General features: G+C 47.2%; 1 protein-coding gene across 2 annotated transcripts in view; it reads left to right on the top strand.

The window, feature by feature from the left end:
- Nucleotides 1–20626, top strand: part of LRRC72 (leucine rich repeat containing 72) — a 98379-nt gene extending 77753 nt beyond the window's left edge. For both annotated transcript variants that reach the window (XM_074984665.1, XM_074984666.1), the window contains 3 exons: nt 1077–1241; nt 13302–13329; nt 19833–20626. In XM_074984665.1, coding sequence (XP_074840766.1) covers nt 1077–1241; nt 13302–13329; nt 19833–19998 — 359 coding nt within the window. In that variant the 3' untranslated portion in view covers nt 19999–20626. The remainder of the gene's footprint in view (nt 1–1076; nt 1242–13301; nt 13330–19832) is intronic.
- Nucleotides 20627–27018: the final 6392 nt, after the last annotated feature.

The following is a 27018-nucleotide window of genomic DNA, read 5'->3' as shown; positions in this document are numbered from 1 at the left end:
ACTTCGAAATTGACGCGGCTCGCCGCTGTGTGACTTGGCCAGATGGGGCTTCTTTTTGAAAGGACCCCGCCAACTTCGAAATCCCCTTATTCCTAACAGCAGATAGGAATAAGGGGATTTCAAAGTTGGTGGGGTCCTTTCGAAAAGAAGCCCCTTCTTGACGAGCCGCGTCAATTTCAAAGTGCCACGGCTGCTGGCATTCTAATGAGGCACTGAATATGTATTTCCGCGCTTCATTAGTAAACTTGCATGGCCATTTCGAAGTTTTGGGCTAGTGTAGACGCAGCATCTTTGTTTACAAGTAATCTTCAAACAAAAGGACAAATCAGTAAAATGAAGGTGCAAAACTTTTTGAGTGTACTCCTATAACTTTCTCTAATTGAGTGGTGGGAATTATTACTGACTTTCAACTAGAATTTTGTTTTATTGTGGGTATGGAAACTTGTAATTTAAGACTTTATTTGGTTCTTTAGTGTAATGTATTGAAACATTGTGCAAACAAAGTGAAATTCTGCACTCTGTGAAATTAATGTGAGTTTGCTATCGACTTCAGTGGAGTTATGATTTCACTCTGAGGGTGTGTCTACACTTGCATTCCTCTTCTGAAAGAGGCATACAAATGAGGTCAATCAAAATGCAAATGAGGTATAAATTTGCATATTCATCGCCTGATTTGCGTGTTCTGATTTCTTTATTTGATGGGAAGAAGGATTCTTTCGAAGATGGGGTTTACTTTTGAAAGAGCAGTGTCTACACTGGCTTTCTTCTTTCAAAATTAGAATATGCACATAAGGTGTTGAATATGCAAACTTATACCTCATTTGCATCTTCTATTTACCTCATTTGCATAGCTCTTTCGAAAGAGGAATGCAAGTGTAGACACACCCTGAATCTTCAGTTCGTATAAATCATTGTCTTTCTAGATTGAATGGGTGGAGCTATACAGATTTATACCAATTGAGGATCTGGTGGTAATTTGGTAGAGAAAATAACCTTTCAAATGCTAACAAGCAGGTAAACATAGATTTAATTCATTGGTATAGAAAGGGTAACTGTTTTTATTTCCCATTTAACAGAAGTTACTCAAAAAGAAAGGGAATCAGCTTTACATATTTACAACCATGAAAGGTCCTGTGTTCTCCAGTCTATAGGTTTTGGAAAAAGAATAGATATGCCATTGGTCGCTAAGACAGCATCTAAGAGAAGCACTCCACATGTCAAAAGTTTGTTGCTGTCTCCAGGTATTTATAATCATTTATGGGGAGACATATTTTCAGGTTATTTGAATTACAAATAATAATTTTCACCAATTTGTAAAATGAATTAGAATTAGTAATGAAATAAATGTGCTTTATGAATGCAACCAGACTGCTTCATAATTTCATTATCAAACAATAGCAACATTCATTCAATGGTTCCTATGTACTAATTTGTATTACTGTGTATTTTAATCAGACTCTGGAACAGCAGAATTGCCTTTAAGGCAGCTACTTAAAAAATGACTGTAAATGGTGTTCTTGGAGATACGTTACTTGTGTCTATTCCACGTTATGTGCATGTGTGCTTGTCAAGTGCACGCATGCAAGAAGCTTTTTATCCATAGAGGGTGCCTGTGGATACCCCTGGAATAGCCTCATGGCACAGTATAAGGAGTGCTGCACTTCCGCTACCACCCTCGGTTCCTTCTTTCCAGAAATGCTGACAGTGGTAAATTGAAGGTGGGTTGTGGAAAGGACACGAGTAATGCACCTCAAAGAATATCAGTTACAGAACAGATAACTTGTCTTTGAGTGCTTGATCATGTCCATTCCACAACAGGTGACTCCAGCTATTACCTATGGAGGCAGGTTAGAATTCATGGCCACGCTGATTGTAGCACAGCTGTGAACCCAGACTCATCTCTGGCTGCTGAGTGATGGCATGGTGAGACATGAATGTGTGGATCAAGGATCATGTAGCAGCTCTACAGATGTCTTTGATTGGCGTGTGTGCTATGAAGGGCACTATGAAACCTGTGCTCTGATCGAATGGGCCGAGATAATTGACAGCAGAGGGGCCTTCTCTAGTTTGTAGCAGATCCAAATGTAAGATGTGTTTCAGCTGAAAGAACTATGTGACGAAACTGGAAGGCCCCTATTCCTGTTGGACATTGTGACAAAAAGCTGTATTGATGTGCAGAAGGGCTTTGTATGCTTCAGGTAAAAAAGCCAAGGCTCTTCTCAGATCCAAGGCACATAAACACTTCTCTTCCACTTTTCTTTGACACTTGGGGCAGAACAGAGGCAGGAATATGCTCTGGTTCACGTGGAAGGAAGAAACCATCTTTGGTAGGAGGGCAAGTGGGGTTGTAGCTGGACCTTGTCTTTTTGGAAGTCTATGTAAGGGAGTTCCAAGGTCAAAGCTTTGAGCTCCAAGACCAGCCTTGCTGATGTCACATTCACTAGAAATGTAACCTTCCAAGACAAGTGGGAAAGGGAGTAGGACATCAGCTGTAGGAACCCCTGAACTTCCTTCTCAAAGGGGTGCTTGTGAGAAGAGGCCCTAAGAAGGAAAGGGACAAGAAGGAGTGTGTGTGGGCGAGGGCTGGAAATAAATTGGAGGGTGTCTCTGTGTGCAACTATACTGAGGATCAGCAGTCTGAAGTTATTGCTGACCTTGTCAGGAATAAGTGGGAAAGGTAATTGCCAAAAAACAGGAAAACTGGATCCAGTGTGTCATCCTTAGATGTACTTTCAAATCACATTGTAGCTCCTTGCTTGGGGTGGGCCAAGCCTGACAGGACGGAAGGAGGGGGCAAGTGTCTTGTGTGCTGCTTGTGTGCTCCTTGTAGCTTTAGTCTTCTTATGCAGTGGATCTTGCTGAGGCTGTCTCGTTGATCCTTAGCTCATTGTGATTTAAACCATTTATGCCTTGGACACAGCACATAGAGGCCCATGGTTTTAAGGATGGTAGAGGAGTCTTTTAAGCCATGTGATTTGGTATCCATCTGCTCTGTGAACAGGACCTGGCTGTTGAAGGGAGGTCCTGAATTGACTGCTGAGCTTTGGTGGACAGCCCAGAGAGAAGCAGATACCATGCTGTGAGCAACAAAGTTCATACTCTCATCCAGTATTGACAGCAACTCCTTATGTGAGCCCTCTGAGAAGGCACTCTCAAACTTGGCAGTGATCTGCCACATATTATAGTCATACTTCCCCAGGAGAACCTGATGATTGGCCACCATTAGCTATAGGCTAGATGAAAATAAATCTTATGTCCCAAGAAATCCAGCATCTTGGAGTCTTGTCCCTTGTGTTCCCTGTGGTTAACTACCTTGATTATCAGCGAATTAGGAGCATGGTGGGAATAAAGGTATAAGCGGCCCTTGGATGGAACAAAGTACTTCTGCTCTGACCATTTAGAAATGGGAGACCAGTGGCATTTGGCAGATCTGCAGCAGGAACTCGTGAGCCACACCTTTCACTCTGAGACGAGAAGCAGGACCAGAAGGTATTGGAAGCCAGCCTTGTTGGGGACCACTTAGCCTGTGGCAATATCCATCTGGGAAAGTGACAGCAAGGCCCATGGTTCCTGTCCTCTGCGCAATCATGGGTATGGTAACATCAGCCTAGCAATACGAGAGGTCAGTCCCGACATATATGCTGGAGGGTGCATGTCTTCGAGGTTCTGTAAATAGTAATCAGTGAAGTTCATCTTGACTTTCTCTGCTAGTGCCCAGATTCTGGTGACTGGAGAGGGCTCTGCTGTGATTGCCTCCCCAAGTTGTCTCAACTATCAGCAGGTGACCAGTGCTGGGATATCTCTTGCGATGGGGAGCAGTGACACTGGGGTAAGGCTCATTGGTGGTGCCAGTGGGGCACTGCACATTGATGTCATGTTGCTGGGTGCTGAATCAGACTGCTGCTCCAGTGTTTGAGTGAGCACTGACTCCATCAGGAGCACTCTAAATCTAATTTCTCACTCCTTTGTCCTCCAGTTAAAGGACTACTTGTTACTTATGTGTCCTTCACCCAAGCACCTAAGAAAACTACTATGCCGGTCTCTGACAGGCATAGGATATTTACAGCAATCACAGATTCTTCTTTGAGTGTCCCCGTGGGTGCTCCACAATAGGTGTCGGGCTCGCCCGGCGCTGCAGATCGGAAATCTTCCTGCAGTTTCTCCTGGATTGTGCATGCGCCGGCGTGCGCCGCTCCCCTGCGCGCCCCCGGCCACGTGCGCGATCCGGTCCCCACCAGTTCCTTCTCAGCCGCCATCAGCTGCAGACGGAATCCGCTCAGGCTAAGGCCAGAGTCAGATTAGATAGTGTTTCTACGTGTAAATTGTTGGGGTTTTTTGGTTAAAAAAAAAAAAAAAGAGGACAAAGAGAATATCAAAATATATATATATATATATATATTAAAAAGAGAGAGAGGAGAGGAGAAGAAGAGTGGACGTGAAGGCCAGTAGGCCGCCCGCTGCCCCGCAGGCCAGTGACCGCAATTCAGGTAAAAAGGCACGGATTAAGTGCTAAGTACCCTATTAACAGTAAAGGACTCACCACGATGGCCTCTTCAGGTTTTAAAAAGTGTGAGTCCTGCCGTGAAGCTATGCCGGCCTCCAATGGGCATAGTGAATGCATCCACTGCCTGGGGGAATCACGTTACCCAGAAGTGTTCTCACTGTGCTAAGCTCACAGCCAGGGCCAGGAAAGACAGAGAAATGCATCTTAAAATGCTCTTGTTTGACAAGGCCCTCCAGCCGGACTTGCCGGAGAAGCCTCACCCAGAAGGGCCCTCTGGGTTGCATAAGAGGAAGGCAGCTTCTCTGACCCCCTCTGTGCAGAAACGGAGGAAACTCTCCCCAGCTCGATCCTTGCCAGCGGTTTCAGCGAGCGGGACGAGCGGAGTGCACAGCCCCCAGCCGCATACTCAGGCGAGCGGCAGCGCGGCAGCACACGTGGCAGAGGCTGAGCCTCCGGTTACACAACAGCCGGCACGCGCGGCGCCTAGAGCGTCAGCGAGGCAAGCGCCACACCCGGCGGCAACAATGGTGCAGGGCCGCCAGGCACGGAGCCTGCAGGGACCGGAGGAAGTTACCCGCGCGGCACCTCAGCTGAGCATGCCGAGCGCGGCGCCGACAGCGGGGCTGAGATCCCCGGCACGGGAGGGGGCAGTGCCAGCCCCGCAGGGGAGGGGCAAGGCAAAATCAAAAGCCCGGCACCGCAGCCCATCTCCGCACAGGGCTGCGCTGCTACTAGCAACAAGCCCTCCCCCTGTGCTATACACGCCGCCCAGAAGGCCTGGGTCTCCACCGGCCTATCCAGAACCTCCTTCTCCATTCCTCCAACCAATGTCACCATGGCTTGGGCCACCTTCACCTTTTCTGGGATTGGATCCCCTGGAGTACTATCACAAACCAGTTTCACCTCTATCTGTGTCGTCGCGGAGATCTCGCTCTCCCAGACGTCGGGGGTACACACCCCGCGAGTGGTCTAGGTCTCCATCCCTGGACCATTGCCCGTGCTGCCATGGTCGTCCTTATCATGCTGGACATGGACACCCCAGGCCTACGCCCAGGGGCAGGTCCCCCCCGGCCATTCAGTACCCCCGTGGACACTCCCGATCGGGGACAGAAGCACAGTTATCTCAAGGCGAGTTAATTTTAGAACCCCGAGATTTTCCTTCACAGTCCTCCAGCGAGCAAGTGTATCATCGACCGCAGGAGCATGAGGGTTCGAGGGAGGTTTACCCAAGTGGTTCCTCCTCATCGTCCCCAGATGAGGCCATGGCCCCCGGGGATGTCTCTCACCCGGATGACCTCAAACAGTTTCAGGAACTGTTTAAAAGGGTGGCTTTCACACAAGGCATTCAAACGGCAGAGGTGCAGGAGAAACATCACAAACTCCTGAAAAATTTGAGACCCCCGGCTTCATCCAAAATTGCTATTCCGCTGGATGAAACCATTATGGAGTCAGCCACCACCATATGGCAGACTCTGGCCTCTGTTCTGCCTACGAACAAGAGAGTGGGTAAGAAGTACTTCGTCCCGGCAAAGGACATGGAGTTCCTCTTCAGTCACCCACAACCAAATTCGTTAGTGGTCGAATCGTCCCAGCAGAGGTTAAAGGTTTCTCAGTACAAATCGGGGGGATCGGACAAAGATGCTAAGAAGCTAGAGCTGTTTGGCAGGAGAGTATATTCCTCCTCTATCCTGCTATTGAGAATGGCAAATTATGCGGCACACTTAGCGAACCATAATTTTGATAATTACTCCAGGCTTACTGCTCTCATGGATTCACTTCCGGAAGATAAGAAGCCGGTGTTAAAGGCAATAGTGCAAGAGGGCTACGCAGCATCGCGAACAGGAGTCCAGATTGCCCTGGATGTGGTGGATACGGTGGCACGTTCAACAGCTACAGCAGTGGTCATGCGTAGAGAATCCTGGCTCCAGACATCGGGTATCCCGAGGGACCTACAGGCAAAGATCGTGGACCTTCCCTTTGACACGCAAAAGCTGTTTGCAGACTCAACCGACTCGGTCATCCACTCCAGTAAGGACTCAAGAGCTACACTTAGAACCTTGGGTATTTATACTCCTCCATACAGGAAGAAAAAATATTATCCTCAGCAAAGATGCTACCCGTACCAACCGCAGCGCGCTCAGTATCAACAGGGCTACAACCAAGGGCGCCATCAACAGAAGCAACAGTACAGAACTCCCAGGCGATGTTCTCAACAAAGCCGTATGCCCGCGGGACAGGCCCAAAGGCAACAAGTTTTACGGGTATGGCAGGGGCTGCACTATCACTACCATCGCTCAATGCCACTCTCATCTCATGTTCCATCACCGCCTCAGACCGTTCCACCCCCAATGGCAAAAGATCATCACAGGCAAATGGGTGCTGGAGATCATAGCCACGGGTTACGCGATCCCTTTCCAGTCGCTCCCACTGACGAAGCCTCCCTCCAGGCCTCACCTCCGGGACGATGCCCACGAGGCGAGGCTCAAGCAGGAGGGGGACCACCTTATGTTCATAGGGGCGGTGGAAAGAGTGCCGGAACAATTCCAGGGGAAAGGTTTTTATTCACGCTACTTCCTAACAGAGAAGAAAACAGGAGGCTGGAGGCCCATCCTAGATCTTCGGGGCCTCAGCTGCTACTTGCTCAGGCAACGTTTTCGGATGATCACAGTCGCCTCCATACTCACGGCACTGGACGATGGAGATTGGTTTGCAGCCCTCGACTTACAAGATGCTTACTTTCATATAACAATCCACCCGGCACACAGGCGCTTCCTCCTCTTCATGGTCGGCAAGGAACACTTCCAGTACAGGGTTCTTCCGTTCGGCCTCTCCTTGGCCCCCAGAGTCTTTACCAAAACCCTGGCAGTGGTGTCAGCCTACCAGCACAGACAAGGGGTGTTTATCTTCCCATACCTGGACGACTGCCTGCTGAAAGGGGCCTCGAAGGCAGAGGTCCTATGCATGATACTCGTCACAGCGGACACGTTTTCTTCTCTGGGCCTAGTCATCAATCTCGCGAAGTCAAAGACTGACCCCACACAGGACATAGAGTTCACAGGGGCACGCATAAACTCTATCACAGCAAGGGTGTACTTACCCGACGCCCGCTTCCGCACCATCAGTTCGCTGGTGCAAGTCATCACATACAGCCCCACGGTACTGGTCTTAACGTGCTTACAGCTGCTGGGCTACATGGTGGCAGCGACGTTTGTGGTACAGAACGCCAGGTTGCACATGCGAAGCCTGCAGCATTGGCTGGCGAGTGTTTACAAACCAGCATCCCACACTGTTTACAGGGTGGTGTCGCCCACGACAGATGTGCGCAGATCCCTGGCGTGGTGGGAAAACCCCAAGAATCTGCTAGTAGGGGTGCCCTTTCACCAACCACAAATTTCTATTTTTCTTACTACCGACGCCTCCCACATAGGATGGGGAGCGCACATTGGCGACAAGGTGACGCAAGGGCTATGGTCCCCTGCGGAACAGACACTGCACATAAACATACTGGAGCTCAGAGCAGTGTTCAACGCCTGCAAACATTTTCGAGACTGCCTGCATGGCAAAGTAGTCGGGATCAATACCGACAATACCTCCACTATGTTTTACATCAATCGACAAGGAGGAGCTCGATCTCGTGCCCTATGTGCGGAAGCAGTCCGACTGTGGAACTGGTGCATTGCCAACAACATAACGTTGAAAGCCTCGTACTTGCCAGGAGCTCACAACGTGAAAGCAGATCAGCTGAGCAGGCGCTTCGCACTCACGCACGAATGGCAGATCTGCTCCGATCTGCTACGGCCCATTTTTCATACATGGGGGTTTCCCCAGATCGATCTGTTTGCCACCCAGCACAACGAGAAGTGTCCCCAGTACTGCTCCAGGGCAGGAGTGGGGCGGGGGTCCCTGGGGGACACATTCATGATTTCATGGAGGGGCCCCCTACTTTACACGTTCCCCCCCACAGCGCTTATCCACAAGGTCTTGCAGAAAGCCAGAAGGGAGAGAGCTCGCATGATACTCATAGTCCGAACGTGGGATCGGCAGCAATGGTTTCCCTTGCTTCTGCGCATATCATATCGGACCGCCCATCGCTCCCTCTACTGGTGGCGCTGGACCTACTCACGCAGGCTCAGGGGTCCATAGTGCACCCGCACACTCAGGGTCTGCGCCTACAAGCATTGCTAATCCATGGCTCATATCCTTAGAGAGCACATGTACGGAGGGAGTACAACAAGTCCTGGAATGTAGCCGAAGGACTTCCACCAGGAAGACTTACCAGCAGAAATGGACTCGATTCACAGCCTGGTGTTCCACCAAGCAATTAGCTCCCCTTGACGTTCCTATACCGATAATACTAGAATACTTATTGGACCTCAAGAGGGGCGGGCTTTCTTTATCCTCGCTAAAAGTCCACCTTGCCGCAATATCAGCCTTTCGGCATACAGAAGAAGGGCCCACAGTATTCGCCCATCCTATCGTTACCAGGTTCTTGAAGGGGCTGGTAAACCTGTGCCCCCCTCGGAAACCACTTCCACCATTGTGGAACTTGGACTTGGTACTCAGCACGCTAACAGGTCCACCTTTTGAACCATTAGCCACAGTTCCCCTACATCTCCTTACGATAAAAACAACCTTCCTCCTTGCAATTACATCAGCTCGCAGGGTGAGTGAGCTCGCAGCAGTGATGGCAACGCCGCTCTGCACAGTATTCTCAAAGGAGGCGGTAACCTTAAGGCTGCACCCAGCCTTTGTTCCAAAAGTTTCTTCAGAGTTCCATCTTAAGGAACCAATAGTTTTACCCTCGTTTTACCCGAAGCCTCACAGCTCCAACAAAGAGGCACGCCTGCATCTCCTGGATCTGAGGAGGGTGTTGGCCTTCTACATAGACAGAACTAAGTCCTTCCGGAAAACGGACAGGCTCCTAGTGTCTCTCGCTCCCAGGTCAAAAGGGGAAGGCCTCTCTTCACAGAGAATTTCAAAGCACATTGTGTCCTGTATAAAAATGTGCTATGAGCTTCAAAAGACCCCTTTGCTGGCCCCGCCTAGGGCTCACTCCACCAGGGCGGTGGCAGCGTCAACAGCCTTCTTCAAGGGCATCGCGTTAAAAGACATCTGTAGAGCGGCAAACTGGTCATCCTACGACACCTTTGCCAAGCATTATGCCCTACATCGGGTATTCCAAGAGGATACCCGTCTGTTGACAGCAGTCCTCTCGGGGGCAAGCTGCATATAAACCGATTACCCACCTCCTTTCTTGGGTTACTGCTGGGTAGTCACCTATTGTGGAGCACCCACAGGGACACTCGAAGAAGAAAGAGAAGTTACTCACCTGTAGTAACGGTGGTTCTTTGAGATGTGTCCCCGTGGGTGGTCCACCACCCGCCCATTCTCCCTGCTTCAGATCTCTGTCTAGTGTTTTTCAGGAGCATTCGAGGCAGTTGGTCAAGGAACTGGCGGGGACCGGATCGCGCACGTGGCCGGGGGTGCGCAGGGGAGCGGCGCGCGCCGGCGCATGCGTGATCCAGGAGAAACTGCTGGAAGATTTCCGATCTGCGGCGCTGGGCAAGCCCGACACCTATTGTGGAGCACCCACGGGGACACATCTCGAAGAACCACCGTTACTACGGTGAGTAACTGCTCTTTTTAAAGCTCGGGGCAGGCATGACTAACACACCAACTACTGCTAAGTTTCTAATGCTAAAACTATTTACAGCAACATTGCAAAGTTTCTCTGAATGAAGCCTAAGCAACACTAGCGCAAGAAATGTTCTGTGCGCGGCCATTCATGGCAGGAAGGAACTGAGGGTGGAGGGAGTCTGCAGCATCATTTATAGTGCGCCACGAAGGCCACATTACAGCCATCACTAGATACTGCTGAAGGAAAAACTTTAGGCACTGATACACGTGGCAATTATTCACACCTAATGTGGAATGCACATGAACAAACACTCGAAAAAGAATAGCATTTCACTACTTTTTGAAAATATATTCTAATTCATGTGGAGGTTTTGACTCACATTTTCTGCTTTAATAAATAGATTTAACACAGAAATGAATTTTTTCCAGGGTTCCAGAATAAGGGCATGAATGTCTGTATGCTGTGTTGGTTTAGTCATGGGTGAGGTAATATTTTTATTGGACCAACTTCTGTTGGTGAGAGGCAAGCTTTGTGTAAACATAATAGCCTGTCTCACTCACCTACAGCAATTGATTCAATTAAAAAAATATCGCCTCACCTACCTTATTGCCTGAATATGTCACAGATTGAGCTAGAGTTTTGGTGCCCTCTGGTGCTTGTCTGACTTTAAAGGCCCTTTCAGTGTTCTGAAGAAAATAATAATTTTTCTCCTAAATAGTGTTGCAGATGAGTACATCAGCCTTTTCTATAGCATTTGAATACACTTGGGCTATGTCAGAAGCCATCTGTCGACAGAGGGCCACCAAGAGTGTCCACACAGCATTTTTATCAACAGATTCCAAAAGTGCAAAGTTCTGTCGACAGTATGTCATCAGAACGCATTTTTAGTGTAGATGCCCCATGGGTTTTTTCGAAAAAACACCTGTTTTGTTGACAAAACCCTCTAGTGTAGGTAGTGTAGATATAGCCAAAACTCTAGGTCTATATCCTTCTACTTAAAGTATACTACATACACACACATATACTTATACAACATATGTGTGTGTGTGTGTGTGTGTATATATATATATAATTAGAAATATAATGTTTGTTTTTTAGTACTTACAATATCTCTCATTAAATATTTTATTTGTAGATATTTAAAATGTAGTTCTACTTTGAATTGTGAATTTCTAAAAATGGCAACATAGTGGCTGTGTCTACACTCGCTCCCAACTTTGAAGGGAGCATGGTAAGTAGGTGTCGGGAGATTACTAATGAAAGGCTGCAGCATTTGCAGCCCTTCATTAAGCTAATTCTCCCCTGTGGCAACTTTGAAGTGTTAAACTTTGAAGTGCCCGCTTGCACGTAGCAACAGCTAACCACCAGTACATGGAAGCACCCGGGCTACTTCGAAATCCCTTTCCTCCTCAAAATATGCAGCACTTCATTAGTAATCTCCCGACACCCTATTTACCATGCTCCCTTCGAAGTTGGGAGCTAGTGTAGACAAAGCCAGTGTGTCATGTTTTGTCTATACAGAGAGTTGGGTCCTTTTGTGGACATTGCTAAGCTCCTCTCTGCACAGGAGTTAGCTGATGGTTTGTCTGGCTACAACAGGTTCACAACTAATTGCCAGCCAGAAACAGATAGAGAGCAAGCAGTGCAGGAGTACCTATTTTAAAGCCAGGGAAGAGGAAAAATCCTCCATCAGACAACAAAACTACCCATTTTTGAAGAGTCAGCCAGCATTTTCCACAATTACATTACCCCCACAGCCAGAAAAGTTTTGTAGTCTGTCCTAAAAGCAATCAGCAAAACTCATCAAAGGATAAGCTTAAGGCAGGTTACTGACACATTGCTGGGCTTGTTGTGGTTGACAGCAATTTAAAAATGGCACTGGCCCTCCCAGAAAGGAAGTGAGGGGCAGAGAGAGAGGAAGCCTATGATTTTTTTTTGAAAAATGAACTCATCTGGCATCCAATATGCATCCTAAAATGTATGGCAAGAAAAAAGATAATGGGATATATAGCATGGTATGCATATTTCATATTACTTAATGCATACAAAACACCTGGAAATGAACCCCTCTGCCAAGTAGACAGACTCTGGAATATGATCCAGGTTATTCTCTGTTATATCTCTGAATTTAATGGAGCAAAAATAGTAAAAACTTTCATTAATAAATCAGGTAAGCAGAGATGAACTGCTGTTATTCATTTACTTTAAGTAAACTCTGCTACTGTAAAATACTGGGGCAGCTTTCTTTTACTATAGAGAATTTGTTTAGAGTTGTTAAAATACCTGCTTCAACAATGCAGTATGGCCCTGGTGTAACAAAGTACATGATTAACATTAAACACATCAATTAATCCCACTGAAGTTTGCCTACACTCACATTTTCTTAAACAGCAAAATATGGAACTCAGGAGCCATTGAAAATGGGTTTATTTTATAACCAAATTGACAACTTTTTAGACAGTTGCAGCTTCTCTGCTACCAATAGTGGATACTCCAGTAGCAGATAAAGGTTATCGGTGATTCTACTGTTATGTCCGCTGAACCAGTTCTAAAAACTCATGTCCTATCTACAGGACTCTGTCCACTATTACAGTTTTTTCTATTGTGGACTTGACATCATGCAGTTGGTTTAATAAAAACCCATTTCAGGAGTTTGAAATATTGAACCTGGGCATGAAAATAAGTTAATTTTAAGTTATTATGATTGTAATGTTAATCATATGCAGAACAATGACTATTAGCTTTACTAGTTTAATAATAATTTCTGAAATGATTAAATAGACATTTTAGTTATTTTTTATCTCTTCCCTCATAGTTCATGAGGGCCCCTGGAAAGTTAGAAAGGGAAATCTTAGAACAGTATGTTTTTCTTCATTTAATATTCACATTGCTTTGTTGTTGAAGTGTTGGCACTATCATCTCTTTTTTAAAAAATGTATGTTTGGGGAAAGTAAAACATGAAAATTACACAAGATTAAGTCAAAAGAAAACATTTACTAACCAGGAAGCAATAGCCAAACTAACACTCAGTAGTAATGGCTAGCACTCCTAGGGATTGATTTTGTATCATTCAAGTCACTGGGAGCTAGAACAAACTTTAATTCTTAATGGTTAAAGTGCTATACGAATATTTAACTACTTATTATAAACTTGTTACAGGTTATGAAGTTGCAAATCACATAAATAAGTAAGTAGCTTGTTTGTACCTTTTTGTTTTTGCACATTAGGTCTACGTCTACACTAGCACACTACGTCGAAGTAGCCTATTTCTAAGTAAGGACATCGAAATAGGCTACTTCGACGCGTATCACCTACATGTCCTCCAGGGCTGGTGCCGTTGATGTTCAACGTCGAAGTAGTGATGGGGAACGTCAAAAGGAGCTGCCCCAGAAGGAAATGTGGAGCATCCACACGCACAAGCACTCTCTGTCAAAATAAGGGGCCAGCAAAGCCTGCGGATGGGGTCACAGGCTGAACTAGCCCTTCTGGGGGAAGAGCAAGCCACTCCCTTAAAGGGCCTCTCCCAGACACACTCAGCCTGCACAGCACGAGGTCCACAGAGTGCGCAGCATGGACCCCCAGCTGCAGCAGCAGCAGCCAGAAGCCTTGGGCTAAGGCCTTCTGCAGGCAGTGACCATAGAGCCCTGCAGGGTCTGGACAGAGCGTCTCTCAACCCCTCAGCTGATGGCTGCCATGGAGGACCCCACTATTTCAATATAGCGGGACATGGATCATCTGCACATGCCCTACTTGGACGTTCAACATCGAAGTAGGGCGCTATTCCCATCCTCAGATCGGAATAGCGATTTTGATGTCTCGCCGCCTAACGTCAATTTCAACGTCAAAATAGTGCACGGTGCATGTAGACGCGATGTGGGCTATTTCTTGCGCCAGCTACTTTGAAGTAGCTGGCTAGTGTAGACGCACCTTAGAAGTATTAACTCAATCCTTTCTGCCCCTACCAAAAGAAAGAAAGAAACTCATGCCAAAACCCAGTATCTTTTAAAAATATTCTGGTCTTTTTTGGTGTGGTAGAAAAAAGTGTGTCCATCTGTGATGAGACACTCCTCCTGCTATCTTCAATGTATTTTCAGAACTACTGCTATTAGGAAGTACTAAAAATACTGTACATTACTGTGTTAAAGCAGCACAGTAGTTGGCAATTTCATTCTAACTGCCTAGTTTTAAACAGGCATATTCCTGGAAAAAATGCCATCCTGTGGGATCAAATTTTTCAGTGCCCAGTTGATTTATTTTGTTGCAATTTTTATAAAGTGTAGGATTTGTCTATACACTCATCCCTCATTTAACAAGTACTTTACTTACAAGTATTCCTAAAACAAGGGACACACATACTTACATTTGTTCACTAAACCAGTGAAGTTCCCCCGCTTATATGAACCAGCCACAGGGTCCCTGGCCGGGTGCGGGAAGACCCTCAGCCCCGCGGCTGGAGTGAAGCCAGCCTTGGGGTCCCTGGCCTGGGTGCAGGGAGACCCACAGCTTCATGGTTGGAGTGGAGCCAGCCGCAGGTGCCTGGTTGGGGCAGTGAGGAGCCCTGCGGCTGGAGCGGAGCCAGCTGCAGGGTCCCTGGTCGGGGCAGTGAGGAGTCCCACAGCCCCACCACTGGAGCAGAGACAGCCGCAAGGTCCCTGGCCAAGGGGCGGCAAGACCTGCAGCCCTGCGGCTGGCTCTGCTCCAGCCACGGGGTCCTTGGCTGGGGTGTGGGGAAACCCACAGCCCTGCGGCTGGAGCAGAGCCAAATGCAGGGTCCCTGGCTGGGGCGTGCAGAAACCCACAGCCCTGTGACTGGCTCCAGCTGTGGGGTCCCTGGCTGGGAGGGACAGGGAGACCTGCAGCCCTGTGGCTGGAGCCTTCCCTTTCCTCAGACATGCAGCTGTTTGACAGCCCTGCAGCTGGGGAAAGAGGAAAAAGGCTCTTAGCCTGGTTCCCTCCCCTACACTGCAGGAACATGAAACTGACCAGCCATGAGTTGATCAGTTTCCCGGTCCCACAAGCCATGGCGAGACTGAAACCAGCCTGTCCCTGGTTCCCAGCTCTTGCCACTCTGGGAGTCAGGAAACTGACCAGCCCTGGTGGTTCCTGGCTCCCCTCCCCTTGCAAGAAAAGTTGAGTTATGCAGGGGTTGCAGGAACAACCCCTGGGTAACTTGAGGGTTCACTATATTAGTCCTCCCCTACCTGCCCTGAAGACCTCACCCTCAGCCAGGTTTTAACTCTCCCCCCAAGGTGCCAAACCATCCCCAGCCTTAGAGACCCTCAGCAGCCCCAAACCGCCCCCAGCCTTAGACTTGCCCTGCAGCCCCAAACTGCCCCCAGACTTACACACACCCCCAGCAGCACCACACAGCACCCAGCTGTACACCCCCCAGCAGCCCTAAACTTCCTCCAGTCTTAGACCCCCCCCCCCACATCCCTAAGTAGCCCCAGCCTTAGACACTCCTCCTCCTCCCCCCACAGCCTTTTCACTGGGACTGGGACTTCTAGGCTGGGTGGCTCCCCCAGCCCTCCTGCTCCCAGCAGGTAACAGTCATTAAAAACCAATTCACTCAAGTGTTGAAATTTCAGCACCTAGGCATAAGGTAATTGCTATCCCTAGTGATAGACATAGCTGCCATCTCTAGCAGTTATCTCTAGTGATAGATATCTGCCGGAGGCAGCAATGTTAAGAAACTGCAAATGGCTTCTTTAAAAGCCACATGCAGCTGGGAACTGCCCAGCTGACAACCTTTAACAAATCTAATGGGACCAATATTTGGGTCCCAACCCACAGGTTGGGAATCCCTGCTTTATGTACGTACACTACATCCTACTACTGGTGCCAAACTATTCAAATACATCAGAAAAGTACCTAAACTCAACTGTAACAGCAAAGAAGGGTCCTGTGGCACCTTATAGACTAACAGAAAAGTTTTGAGCATGAGCTTTCGTGAGCACAGACTCACTTCATCAGATGCTGGTCTTGGAAATCTGCAGGGCCAGGTATAAATAAGCCAAAGCAAGGGTGCGGATAACAAGGTTAGCTCAGTCAGCAAGGGTGAGGCTTACTACCAGCAGTTGATCTGGAGGTGTGAACACCAAGGGAGGGGAAGCTGCTTCTGTATTTAGCCAGCCATTCGCAGTCTTTGTTTAAGCCAGAGCTGAGGGCATCGAATTTGCAGATGAATTGTAGCTCAGAAATTTCTCTTTGGAGTGTGGTCCTGAAACTTCTTTGCTGTAGGATAGCTACTTTTAAGTCTGCTACTGTGTGGCCTGGGAGATTGAAGTGCTCTTCTATAGGCTTTTGTATATTGCCATGTCTGATATCTGATTTGTGTGCGTTTATTCTTTTACGTAGAGACTGTCCAGTTTGTCGGATGTATGTAGCAGAGGGGCATTGCTGGCACATGATGGCATAAATTATATCGGTAGATGTGCAGCTGAATGAACCCACGATGGTGTGGCTGATGGTGTGATCCTCAGCCACACCATCGTGGGTTCATTCAGCTGCACATCTACCGATATAATTTATGCCATCATGTGCCAGCAATGCCCCTCTGCTACATACATCCGACAAACTGGACAGTCTCTACGTAAAAGAATAAACGCACACAAATCAGATATCAGACATGGCAATATACAAAAACCCATAGGAGAGCACTTCAATCTCCCAGGCCACACAGTAGCAGACTTAAAAGTAGCTATCCTACAGCAAAGAAGTTTCAGGACCAGACTCCAAAGAGAAATTTCTGAGCTACAATTCATCTGCAAATTCGATGCCCTCAGCTCTGGCTTAAACAAAGACTGCGAATGGCTGGCTAAATACAGAAGCAGCTTCCCCTCCCTTGGTGTTCACACCTCCAGATCAACTGTTGGTAGTAAGCCTCACCCTTGCTGACTGAGCTAACCTTGTTATCCGCACCCTTGCTCTGGCTTATTTATACCTGGCCCTGCAGATTTCCAAGACCAGCATCTGATGAAGTGAGTCTGTGCTCACGAAAGCTCATGCTCAAAACTTTTCTGTTAGTCTATAAGGTGCCACAGGACCCTTCGTTGCTGTTACAGATCCAGACTAACACAGCTACCCCTCTAATACTAAACTCAACTGGTTTATGTCAAGTTACAAGCACTTGGAACAAATTGGAGAATTTTACATGTATTTTAATGGGAATTTAGTGTCACTCTTTTGAGTTTTTGCCTACAAGCAGAAACTTGGGAACCAGTTGTGCTCATATAAGCTACGTCTACGCGTGCCCCAAACTTCGAAATGGCCACTCAAATGGCCATTTCGAAGTTTACTAATGAAGCGCTGAAATGCATATTCAGCGCTTCATTAGCATGCGGGCGGCCGCCGCGCTTCGAAATTGACGTGGCTTGCCGCCGCGCGTCTCGTCCAGACGGGGCTCCTTTTCAAAAGGACTCCGGCTACTTCGAAGTCCCCTTATAGGAATAAGTAGCCGGAGTCCTTTTGAAAAGGAGCCCCGTCTGGACGAGACGCGCGGCGGCAAGCCACGTCAATTTCGAAGCGCGGCGGCCGCCCGCATGCTAATGAAGCGCTGAATATGCATTTCAGCGCTTCATTAGTAAACTTCGAAATGGTCATTTGAGTGGCCATTTCGAAGTTTGGGGCACGTGTAGACATGGCCATAGTGAGGGATGACTGTACTTACTGGGAGTTTGATGCTGAGATTGATTGATCTTCCGGGGTCAATTTAGAGAGTCTATTAAAGACTTGGTAAATAGATTCCTGATCACACTCCTGTTGACACTAGTACTCTGCTGGAGTGTGCTGAATAAGGGGAGTCGAAGGGAAGAGTTTCTCCTGTTGACCCCCACAGTGGGGATGCCATGACAACTCAGCCTGAGCTTTGTTGACTCCAACTACACTATGCACGTAGCTGGAGTTGCTTATATTACATGGACATTGTCTCCTAGTATAGACCAGGCTATAGAAATAAGATAAAACTGAGTTTTCCCTCTGTGTTGGGGTAGGGAAAGGATGCTACTGTTGCTCTCAGAGATTTTTAGATGTTTTTACAAAATAACTTTACAAATTATTTTAACTTATCAGTGAGCAACATGGGTGAGTAGCTGTGTTTTAAACATCGACAGTGTTGAAAAACATTTTTAAAATTAGCGTGGATACGTAAGTGCATATGTTACATAAGTTCACCACCATTTCCTTTTGCAATCTAAGTATGCGTACCTATCCACTTGAGAATACACAATCAAGCAAATCAAAATGAAAACAAGAGTTATGTGCTAGTTTCAGTACCACTCTCCTTGCTGCCTGTACATTTTGCTGATGCTTAGGCCCCAGATTCCACAAAGTATTTAAGCACATGCTTAACTATAAGCACCTATTGAAGTCAGTGAACTACTGACATAATTAAAGCTAGGCACATGCTACAATGTGTGCAAACTTTATGTACAGTGTTCTTTTCTATTTAGTTTTTATACTGTACCCAACCTCTGAGCACATATGTATGAATGACTGTACTATTGAGTTTCTTTCTGCCTGCACTCGCTGATTTAGTGAATCTACAACTCACATTTTCCATGGTACAACTAAAGGATGACATGCCCACAAAACAAACTTAAGGAGTTTCAGTTTTTGGATTCAAAATCTGCTAATCAGAAGTTTGCACCTTGATTACCCAGAAGAATTACAATGAATAAACATCAATTGTATTTGCCTTAATGGCTATGTCTACGCTATCCAAAAACTTCGAAATGGCCATGCAAATGGCCATTTCGAAGTTTACTAATGAAGCGCTGAAATACATATTCAGCGCCTCATTAGCATGCGGGCGGCCGCAGCACTTCGAAATTGATGCGGCTCGCCGCCATGCGGCTTGTCCAGACGGGGCTCCTTTTCGAAAGGACCCTGGCAACTTCGAAGTCCTCTTATTCCTATCTGCTCATAGGAATAAGGGACTTTGAAGTAGCTGGGGTCTTTTTGAAAAGGAGCCCTGTCTGGACAAGCCGCGCGGCAGCGAGCCGCATCAATTTCGAAGTGCCGCGGCCGCCCGCATGCTAATGAGGCGCTGAATATGTATTTTAGCGCTTCATTAGTAAACTTCGAAATGGCCATTTACATGGCCATTTTGAAGTTTTTGGCTAGTGTAGACACGGCCTATGTGTGATAATTTACATCTGCAAGAAAGACTATAAAAGCAGTATAATGGTTAAGATTTTACATGTAAAAGGGTAACGAAATTGTTATAATTCCTACTATAACCATATGTATCTACACACAATCATATTCCTGTGTACAAATGTGGCAATATTGTAAAAGCTAACCATGAGCAATTATTATGTTAATAATTTTGCCCTACATTTACTTGTTTTTTAAAGTTAATGAAAATACATTTTAACAAGTTTCTTGACCAAATTTTGTTTAATCAGCAATGAAGTTCCTTTTATTTGGCTTTCCCTGACACTGCCTTTTTCTGAATCTCTTTCCTTTTGTCTCATTTTCATCCCAAGTTTTACAGAGAAAGTTTCCAAAAAAACCCCAAAAAACAAAAAAACAATTAATTCTTGGTTACAGATTAGTCTGTTTAATCAATAACTGCCTCTAACATTATTTTATACATAACTGCTTTTTGCAAAATAATTTGGTTAAAATGGTTAGGAAAAATTGTTTTTATGATGTCAGTTATTTACATTGTTTTTGTTATTTCTATAGAATTCCATTTGAGAACCCTGAAGATGCTGTTTTTGTGAGGGCAATGAAGAGATCTATAATGGAATTTTCCACTGTGGATTGGAATAAAATATCAACCTGTCTAGGAAAACACCTTGAAAGCAAAGGAGAAGAACCCCCTGAGAAATTTACAGTCAAATTCAGATAACTGTTTGGTTCCTTAGGAAAATATGTACCTACATGTTGGATATTAAACTTTTATTGTAAGTTAATATCCATATGGCATGTATGCTATGACTTTTACTCCATTAAAAGAACTTGCAGCAGGAAAATTCTAAATTCATTTCCTTTAACCCCAATAGTGGAGATTCAAGGATTAAGGTTAGAAAATACTGGTCAGAGATTTGTTATAACATTATAATGTTGCCATTCATTGAATTCTCATCAGTATTATATTGTCTGTTGCAACAAATTAACAAAGCAAACCTGTACATTACGTTTTAGGACACTAAGGATGAATATATTCGTATTTTATACTCTTTGCCAATTGTCCTCTTTTCTAAATTGAGATTTCTCTTTCCTCCTTAGTTGCCAACGCCAGTGAGTTGGATTAAGGCTTCCCTGTTCCAACTCCTGCTACAACCCCCTTGTGTCCTTTTCTGATTGTTGTTTCAAAGAAAAGTGTTTGGAACTGGTAGCAGGGGAAAGCTAATCATATTAGGAATATAGAGAAAATACAGGGTAAATCCAGTCTGTCTTCTTATGAGACCCAGCTTCTCACCTCTTATTGCCCAGAAACTTTTTTTCATAATTGTACTTAAATAGTTCAAGGTGAAAAAATACAAAAAATCATGCCTCATGGGAGAACTGCGTTATTCTTAACAAGAACCCGCTGAGATGGTACATCAAAGAAAAGGGAGGATTTATCTCCCAGTGCAAGTGGGGCAGCAGAGGGCCTTTAGTGGATCAGAAGGCTCACAATGATTGTGTCCCAGAGACTACCCAGAATCACAGCAGATAAGCACCGTCATTGCTTTAGCTATGGATGTGCAGTCTGAAGGAACCTAAAATTTTATCTTGTAGTAGTATGAAGCTGAGTATGGTGTAGAAGGAAATGTTTCTATCTCCAGGGGAGAGAGAATGTTTCTAAGCTGTAAAATGGAACTTTGCACTATCAAAATGGTAATGTAAGGTCACAGTAATTTACCCAGTTACAGAAGTAAATTTCACGCTACTAATTCTCTGCTTAGGACTGTAGGTAGAGCCCTGGGCAGATATAAAATTGGTATCTGCATCTACAAAAAGATGATCTGCAGCTATCTGTGGACCTAAGTGGACATTTGCTGGTTTGCAAGGATCTAGTTGTAGGGATCCAAGCACTTTCCCTCTAACTGATCCTCCCAACTGCCTCAGGACAACATGCCACCAAACACTGGAACGGACAGAGATTGTGTCTCCTGTGCTCTCATTGCTTCTTATGCTAATATGAAAGAGAAGGAAGAAGCTGTGTGACTGAAGATGGCTGCACATGGGGAAGGTGGTTTACAGGAGCCATAATGGCTACGTCTACACGTGAATGCTACATCGAAATAGCTTATTTCGATGTAGCGACATAGAAATAAGCTATTTCGATGAATAACGTCTACCCATCCTCCAGGGCTGGTGCCGTCGACGTTCAACGTCGACGTTGGGCAGCACTACTTCGAAGTAGGCGCTGCAGGGGAGTGTCTACACACCAAAGAGGCCCACATCGAAATAAAGGTGCCAGGAACAACTGCAGACAGGGTCACAGGGCGGACTCAGCAGCAAGCCGCTCCCTTAAAGGGCCCCTCCCAGACACACTTGCACTACACAGCACAAGATCCACAGAGCCAACAACTGGTTGCAGACCCTGTGCATGCAGCATGGATCCCCAGCTGCAGCAGCAGCAGCCAGAAGCCCTGGGCTAAGGGCTGCTGCACACGGTGACCATAGAACCCCACATGGGCTGGAGAGAGCGTCTCTCAACCTCTCAGCTGATGGCCGCCATGGCGGACCCTGCTATTTCGATATTGCGGGACGCGGATTGGCTACACGTGCCCTACTTCGACGTTCAGCATCGAAGTAGGGCGCTATTCCCATCTCCTCATGAGGATAGCAACTTCAGCGTCTTGCCGCCTTATGTCAATTTCAACTTCGAAATAGCGCTCGCCACGTGTAGACGTGGCGGGCACTATTTCGAAGTTGGAGTGGCTACTTCGAAGTAGCCGGCACGTGTAGACGTGGCTAATGCGAGGAGAAAAAATGAGAGGGCAGCAGAAACAAGAGGTATTGAAGGGAGACGGGCTGTAGGGGGGTGGCAGAAGAGAGAGAGGCTGGAGGGGTATATAGGCACAGCACAGAAAGAAGACATAAACCACAGGACAGAGGAGATTAGATAAAAGCAGAGGGAGATGGGGCAAGAGCCAAGTGATGGGGAGTTGGATAGGACCAGAAAGCTTATGGGAGAGAGGCAGGACCAAGGTGTGGGGCAGTAAGTATGAGTAGAGAGAGAACCAAAGTGGATCGGACAGAAATAGAGGCAGAAAGGGACAAACGTATGAAATCAAAGATTAATACATGTACACAAAGGGGCCAAATTAAGGTTGCATAGGCAACCTTAAGTGTGGTGTATCCTAACTTTTGAGTGCTTAACATTGCAATCAATGTTTTTAACCTATTTGAGTGTAATTATAATGATGTTGCAAGAAAGGAGCAGGAAGTTCGCACAAAAAAGGGAACTATAATATTTTACTGTTCACTTCTCTTTATTAAAAAAAAAACAGCAAAATACCAGTCAACTTATTGGCTACAGGAGACTGTCCTGGTAGACCCTATCAATGGAATTAATGGAATTAGTCTCCTAACATGCCCAGTTCTTGGTGTGTGTTTCTCTTCATGTTATGTAATTAGGTCTTCAGTATGTACAACATTGGAAGAGTCTATACAGCTGCATTTCGCCTGTGATGGCTCTTGTTGACATGAGTTGGAATTGTATGCATAGCACATTTGAGCCTTAAAGTCCTGGGTGCAGAACAAGCTACTGTAACACAAAAGAGAAAAGTTCCATAAGGTAAATTTCCACATGCTCCTAATTCTATCCTCAATGTAACTGAGATAAAGGTGCTAGAGAATCATTAATATTATACAGTTCCTGTGATGAGCTGGCTTTAATCACTTCAGATTTTTCTGTTGTGTGTGCAAACATGCCTTTTAAACCTTAACTGTTAGGAAAGACTCAGTATTCACAGGAAGTTCCTAGCTGGAGTTGGGTGAGAACCAGTCTGTTCTGTAGGAAATTCTACAATTCTGCATTTCATTCCAGTTCAACCAGCTGTACTTGAAACCCTGCTGTTGTACGTATGTAAAGATATTGATATCCTATTTTAACTCTGTGCATTGGTGGACAGTTTTTCAAGTGTAGCCTTAGAAGAATTTTATGATGAAATGTCTGTTGATTATACAATAGAAGAGATACATGCATGAGATACATATGGAGATGCACCTCAGATGGTTGCCTGAATCCACCAATCAGCATTCTCTGAAATTCCAACTCAAGCCCTATTTCTACTGTATCACCCTAATAAAAACCACTAACATTGGCAGGGACATGGAACAATTTTTACCTAGGTGACAGTGCAGTAAACTCTTTCATATCCGGCGTTTTATCATCTGAAATACTCCAATAACTGGCGTTTTAACCATAAGTAAATTTTAGTTACTTTTTCCATAAGTACAGTATAGTGGAAGTAAATACAAATACATTAAATACAGCATAAGTTTACAGTGTACAATACAGTAAACCCTGGATTTAATGGACAAATGCGGGGGAAGCATGTATGTTAAACCACAATGTCCATGAACTATGAGGGTTTACTACCCACCCCAGCAGGCTCCACCAGCCCTAGTCTGTCTCCTCCCCCACAAAAAAAACCCAATACTGCAAAACATGCTGGGGACTCACCAGACCCCAGCAGCTGGATCTGGAATCACCGGAACCTGCTGCGTGGCTGGAGGGGCGACTGCCTGGCCTGGGGAGGCTGCCGCTGGAACCACCATGTGCTCCTCCACTGGGGGTGGGGCACATACACAAGTGCCATCTGCCTGCATATGCACCCCACCCCTGGTGAGACGAGCACATGGTGGCTTAAGCAGAGGCAGTGGCTCCTTCAGGCTGTGGCAGCCGCAAGTCCCTTAACTTTCTTTCTTTATTTTGGGGGGTGGGGCGGGGGGGATTTAGGATTTTACAGCCCCCAGTGGACTTCAGCAGATAGGAATAAGGGGATTTTGAAGTTCCTGGGGTTCTTTCGAAAACGACCCCCGTCTGGATGAGCCGCGTGGGAGCAAAACCCAGCAATTACGAAGAGCCGCAGCTGGCAGCATGCTAGTGAGGTGCTGAATTTGCATGGCCATTTCAAAGTTTTGTGGTCGTGTAGACACAGCCAAGACATTTACATAATTTCTAACACAATGGGAGTGCATGTTCAAAGCCTCAGATCCTAGAGAGCTGCTGTTTGCGCATGACCTGAAATTTTTTCCCAATTATAGGACTTTTCACCAAGGTCCTCTGGCAGCAGGAAGGAGGTGTGGCTGTCAGAGTGAAACGTAGAATTGTGTTATGGGATTGTAAAAAGTTCCATATCAAGCACTGCATTCTGAAGGCCAGTTAACAGGAATCAAAGATTGTGATTTTTTTCAGATGTGCTCAATGGGCATCCCAATCCCATTTAATTTCAGTATAAATTGGGTACATAACTTCTTCAGATTCCTTTCAAATTGCACTTTGAGTAATAGTCTCTCTTATTTTTGCAGCTCTGGAGACTAAAATTCTCATGAGCCGCAGAAATACATCGTGGATGGGAGCAGGGCAAGTGTTCTATTAGAACGTGAAGTATACTGCTCTGTTACAGTTATGGTTAAGACACAATTTTTATTTAAATCGTGTTTCCTTTAAGCTACTTAAGTGATGTCCCAAGTTCTGTTGTGCTGTGTCTACACTACAAAGTAACTTCGAAGTTGCTTACTTCAAAGTTAAATTTCAAAGTAAGCAACGCCAAAGCAGAGCATATACACACAAAATGCACCCTCCCTTACTTCGAAGTAGGCTTCCCCCACTTCGAAGTAAAATGTCTACACACACTTACTTCCAAGTAGCAGTTACGGGGCCAAGAAATGATGCAGGCATGGGATCGCATGGCCAACAAGCCCTTCCAGGCTTGCATACAGCCGACCCCTTTAAGGGCCTCGCCCAACACCCACATCCTGCACGTGCTCAAGGCTGCCAAGTTGCACACAACAGCAGAGCACCTGCTGGGGAGAAGAGCGACCCAACATGCCCACTCCTACCCTCCCCAAGGACAGTGTCCTCTCCACCCTGGCCAGCCTGCTGGCCATGCTAGTCGCCCTGCTGTTCCAGCAGCGTGGTCTGGTCGCCCTCATGGAACCCAGCCTGCAGGCCCTGGCCACAGTCCTGCTGCTTCTCCCCCGAGCCCCACCCCAATCTGGTGCTGGTGGGCCTTCACCACCAGCAGTGAGCAGTGGGACCAGATGGTGCTGGAGGACTGGGACGATGTGTGATGGCTGAGGAACTTTCATGTGACCCAGCAGATGTTCAAAGACCTCTGCCACTGGCTCGCTCCAGTCCCCCAGCACTGGGACATCTGGATGCAGCCTGCATTCCTGGTGCGGAAGAGGGTGGCCATCTCCCTGTTGAGTCTGGCCACCCCCAATAAACTCTGAGCTGTTGGCCACCAATTTGGAGTCTGCAAGGGCACCGTCGAATTGGTGATGATTGAGGTAAGTGCGACACACACCCCCCCCCCCCATGGACCCACCCTGGGAAGGGGGCTGCTGGGCAGGGGGCCCCTGGCAGGGAGGGGGAATGGGGGGGAGCCTCTCGGTCAGGCATTCATGGATGTGTCTTTCTCTCCCCCACCTGCAGGTCTTCCGAGCCATCAACAGAGTATTCCTGCAATGCATCATGACCCTGGGGGACCTGGATGTCACCCTCGCTGTGTTTGCAGACCTGGGCTTCCCCATTTATTTCAGAGCCCTGGATGGGATGCATGCGGTGATCTGGGCTCCGGACCACAGTGGGGGCACCTACATTAACAGGAAGGGATACCTCTCAGTGGTACTCCAGGCCCTGGTGGACATGAGGGGCCATTTCCTGGATGTGTGCATGGGGTAGCCAGGCAGGGCCATGACATCCCGGTGTTCCGGAATTTGTGGCTGGGGTGCTGGATGCAGGAGGGCACATATATCCCCCCATGGGAGCTCCTTCTCGGGGACATCATTATGCACCCCTGCATCGTGGCCAATGCCACGTACCCGCTGCACCTGTGGCGTATGTGGCCCTATAGTGAACACACCATGCCAGCCCAGGACACCTTAACAATCACCTCAACCATGCCAGGGGCACAGTAGAGTGGGCGTTTGAGAGGCTGAAGGGGAAGTTTCGCAGCCTCCTTATCAGGCTGGATGTCAGCCTCCCAAATGTCCCCTCGGCCATCACTGCCTGCTGTGAACAGTCATCCGCTGCCCCATTCCCCGAGGCCTAAGGGGAAGGGGTCAGGGTCTGGGAGGCCTTGTGCCAGGCCTTTGTGCAGGGTCTGCCCTGACCCTCCCAGCCACACAGCACCACAGGCCCCTTGACTCCCCCACCCCTCTGTTCCCCACTCACTGCCCTCCCACCGAGCACCAGGGACATGGGATTAGGGTGGGAACAATAAATTTTCTTGTGGGCAATAACTGTAATTGTAGGACCAAACAGAACAACATGTTAAACTATTTACATTGCATGGGGGGGATGGTCCACAGGGAGGAGGTGGCGGGGGCTAAGCTGCAGGACTGAACTGGGGGGATGGCAGGATGAGAGAAGGTTCAGCTGCCCAGGGGCATGGAGGGGGCTGCGAGCCACATCAGCCATGGCTACCCCCTACCACCCCAGGTCTGAGGCCCCCTGTGGGGCTGCAATGGGGCTGGGATCACAGGGCAGTAGGGCTGGGGTAGGGGAATGCTGCAGACTCAGCCGCCACAGGGCGTGTGTGGGGCGGGGCGGGGGCACAGGGGCTGGGCCAGGTGTGCATGCCTCAGCCAGCAGCCATCGAGCCAGTTATAGGCGGGTGGCCAGTGACAGGTCTGCTACATGCGGGGCAGCTGTCAGAGGGGGAGGGAGGGCGGTTGGGCCGCCAAGGCCTGGGCCAGGGCA

Source organism: Carettochelys insculpta, chromosome 2 (genome assembly GCF_033958435.1).
Source record: "Carettochelys insculpta isolate YL-2023 chromosome 2, ASM3395843v1, whole genome shotgun sequence".
Taxonomy (NCBI): Eukaryota; Metazoa; Chordata; order Testudines; family Carettochelyidae; genus Carettochelys; species Carettochelys insculpta.
The sequence above is the reverse complement of the archived record's forward strand: the minus strand, read 5'-3'. Positions and strand labels throughout refer to the sequence as shown.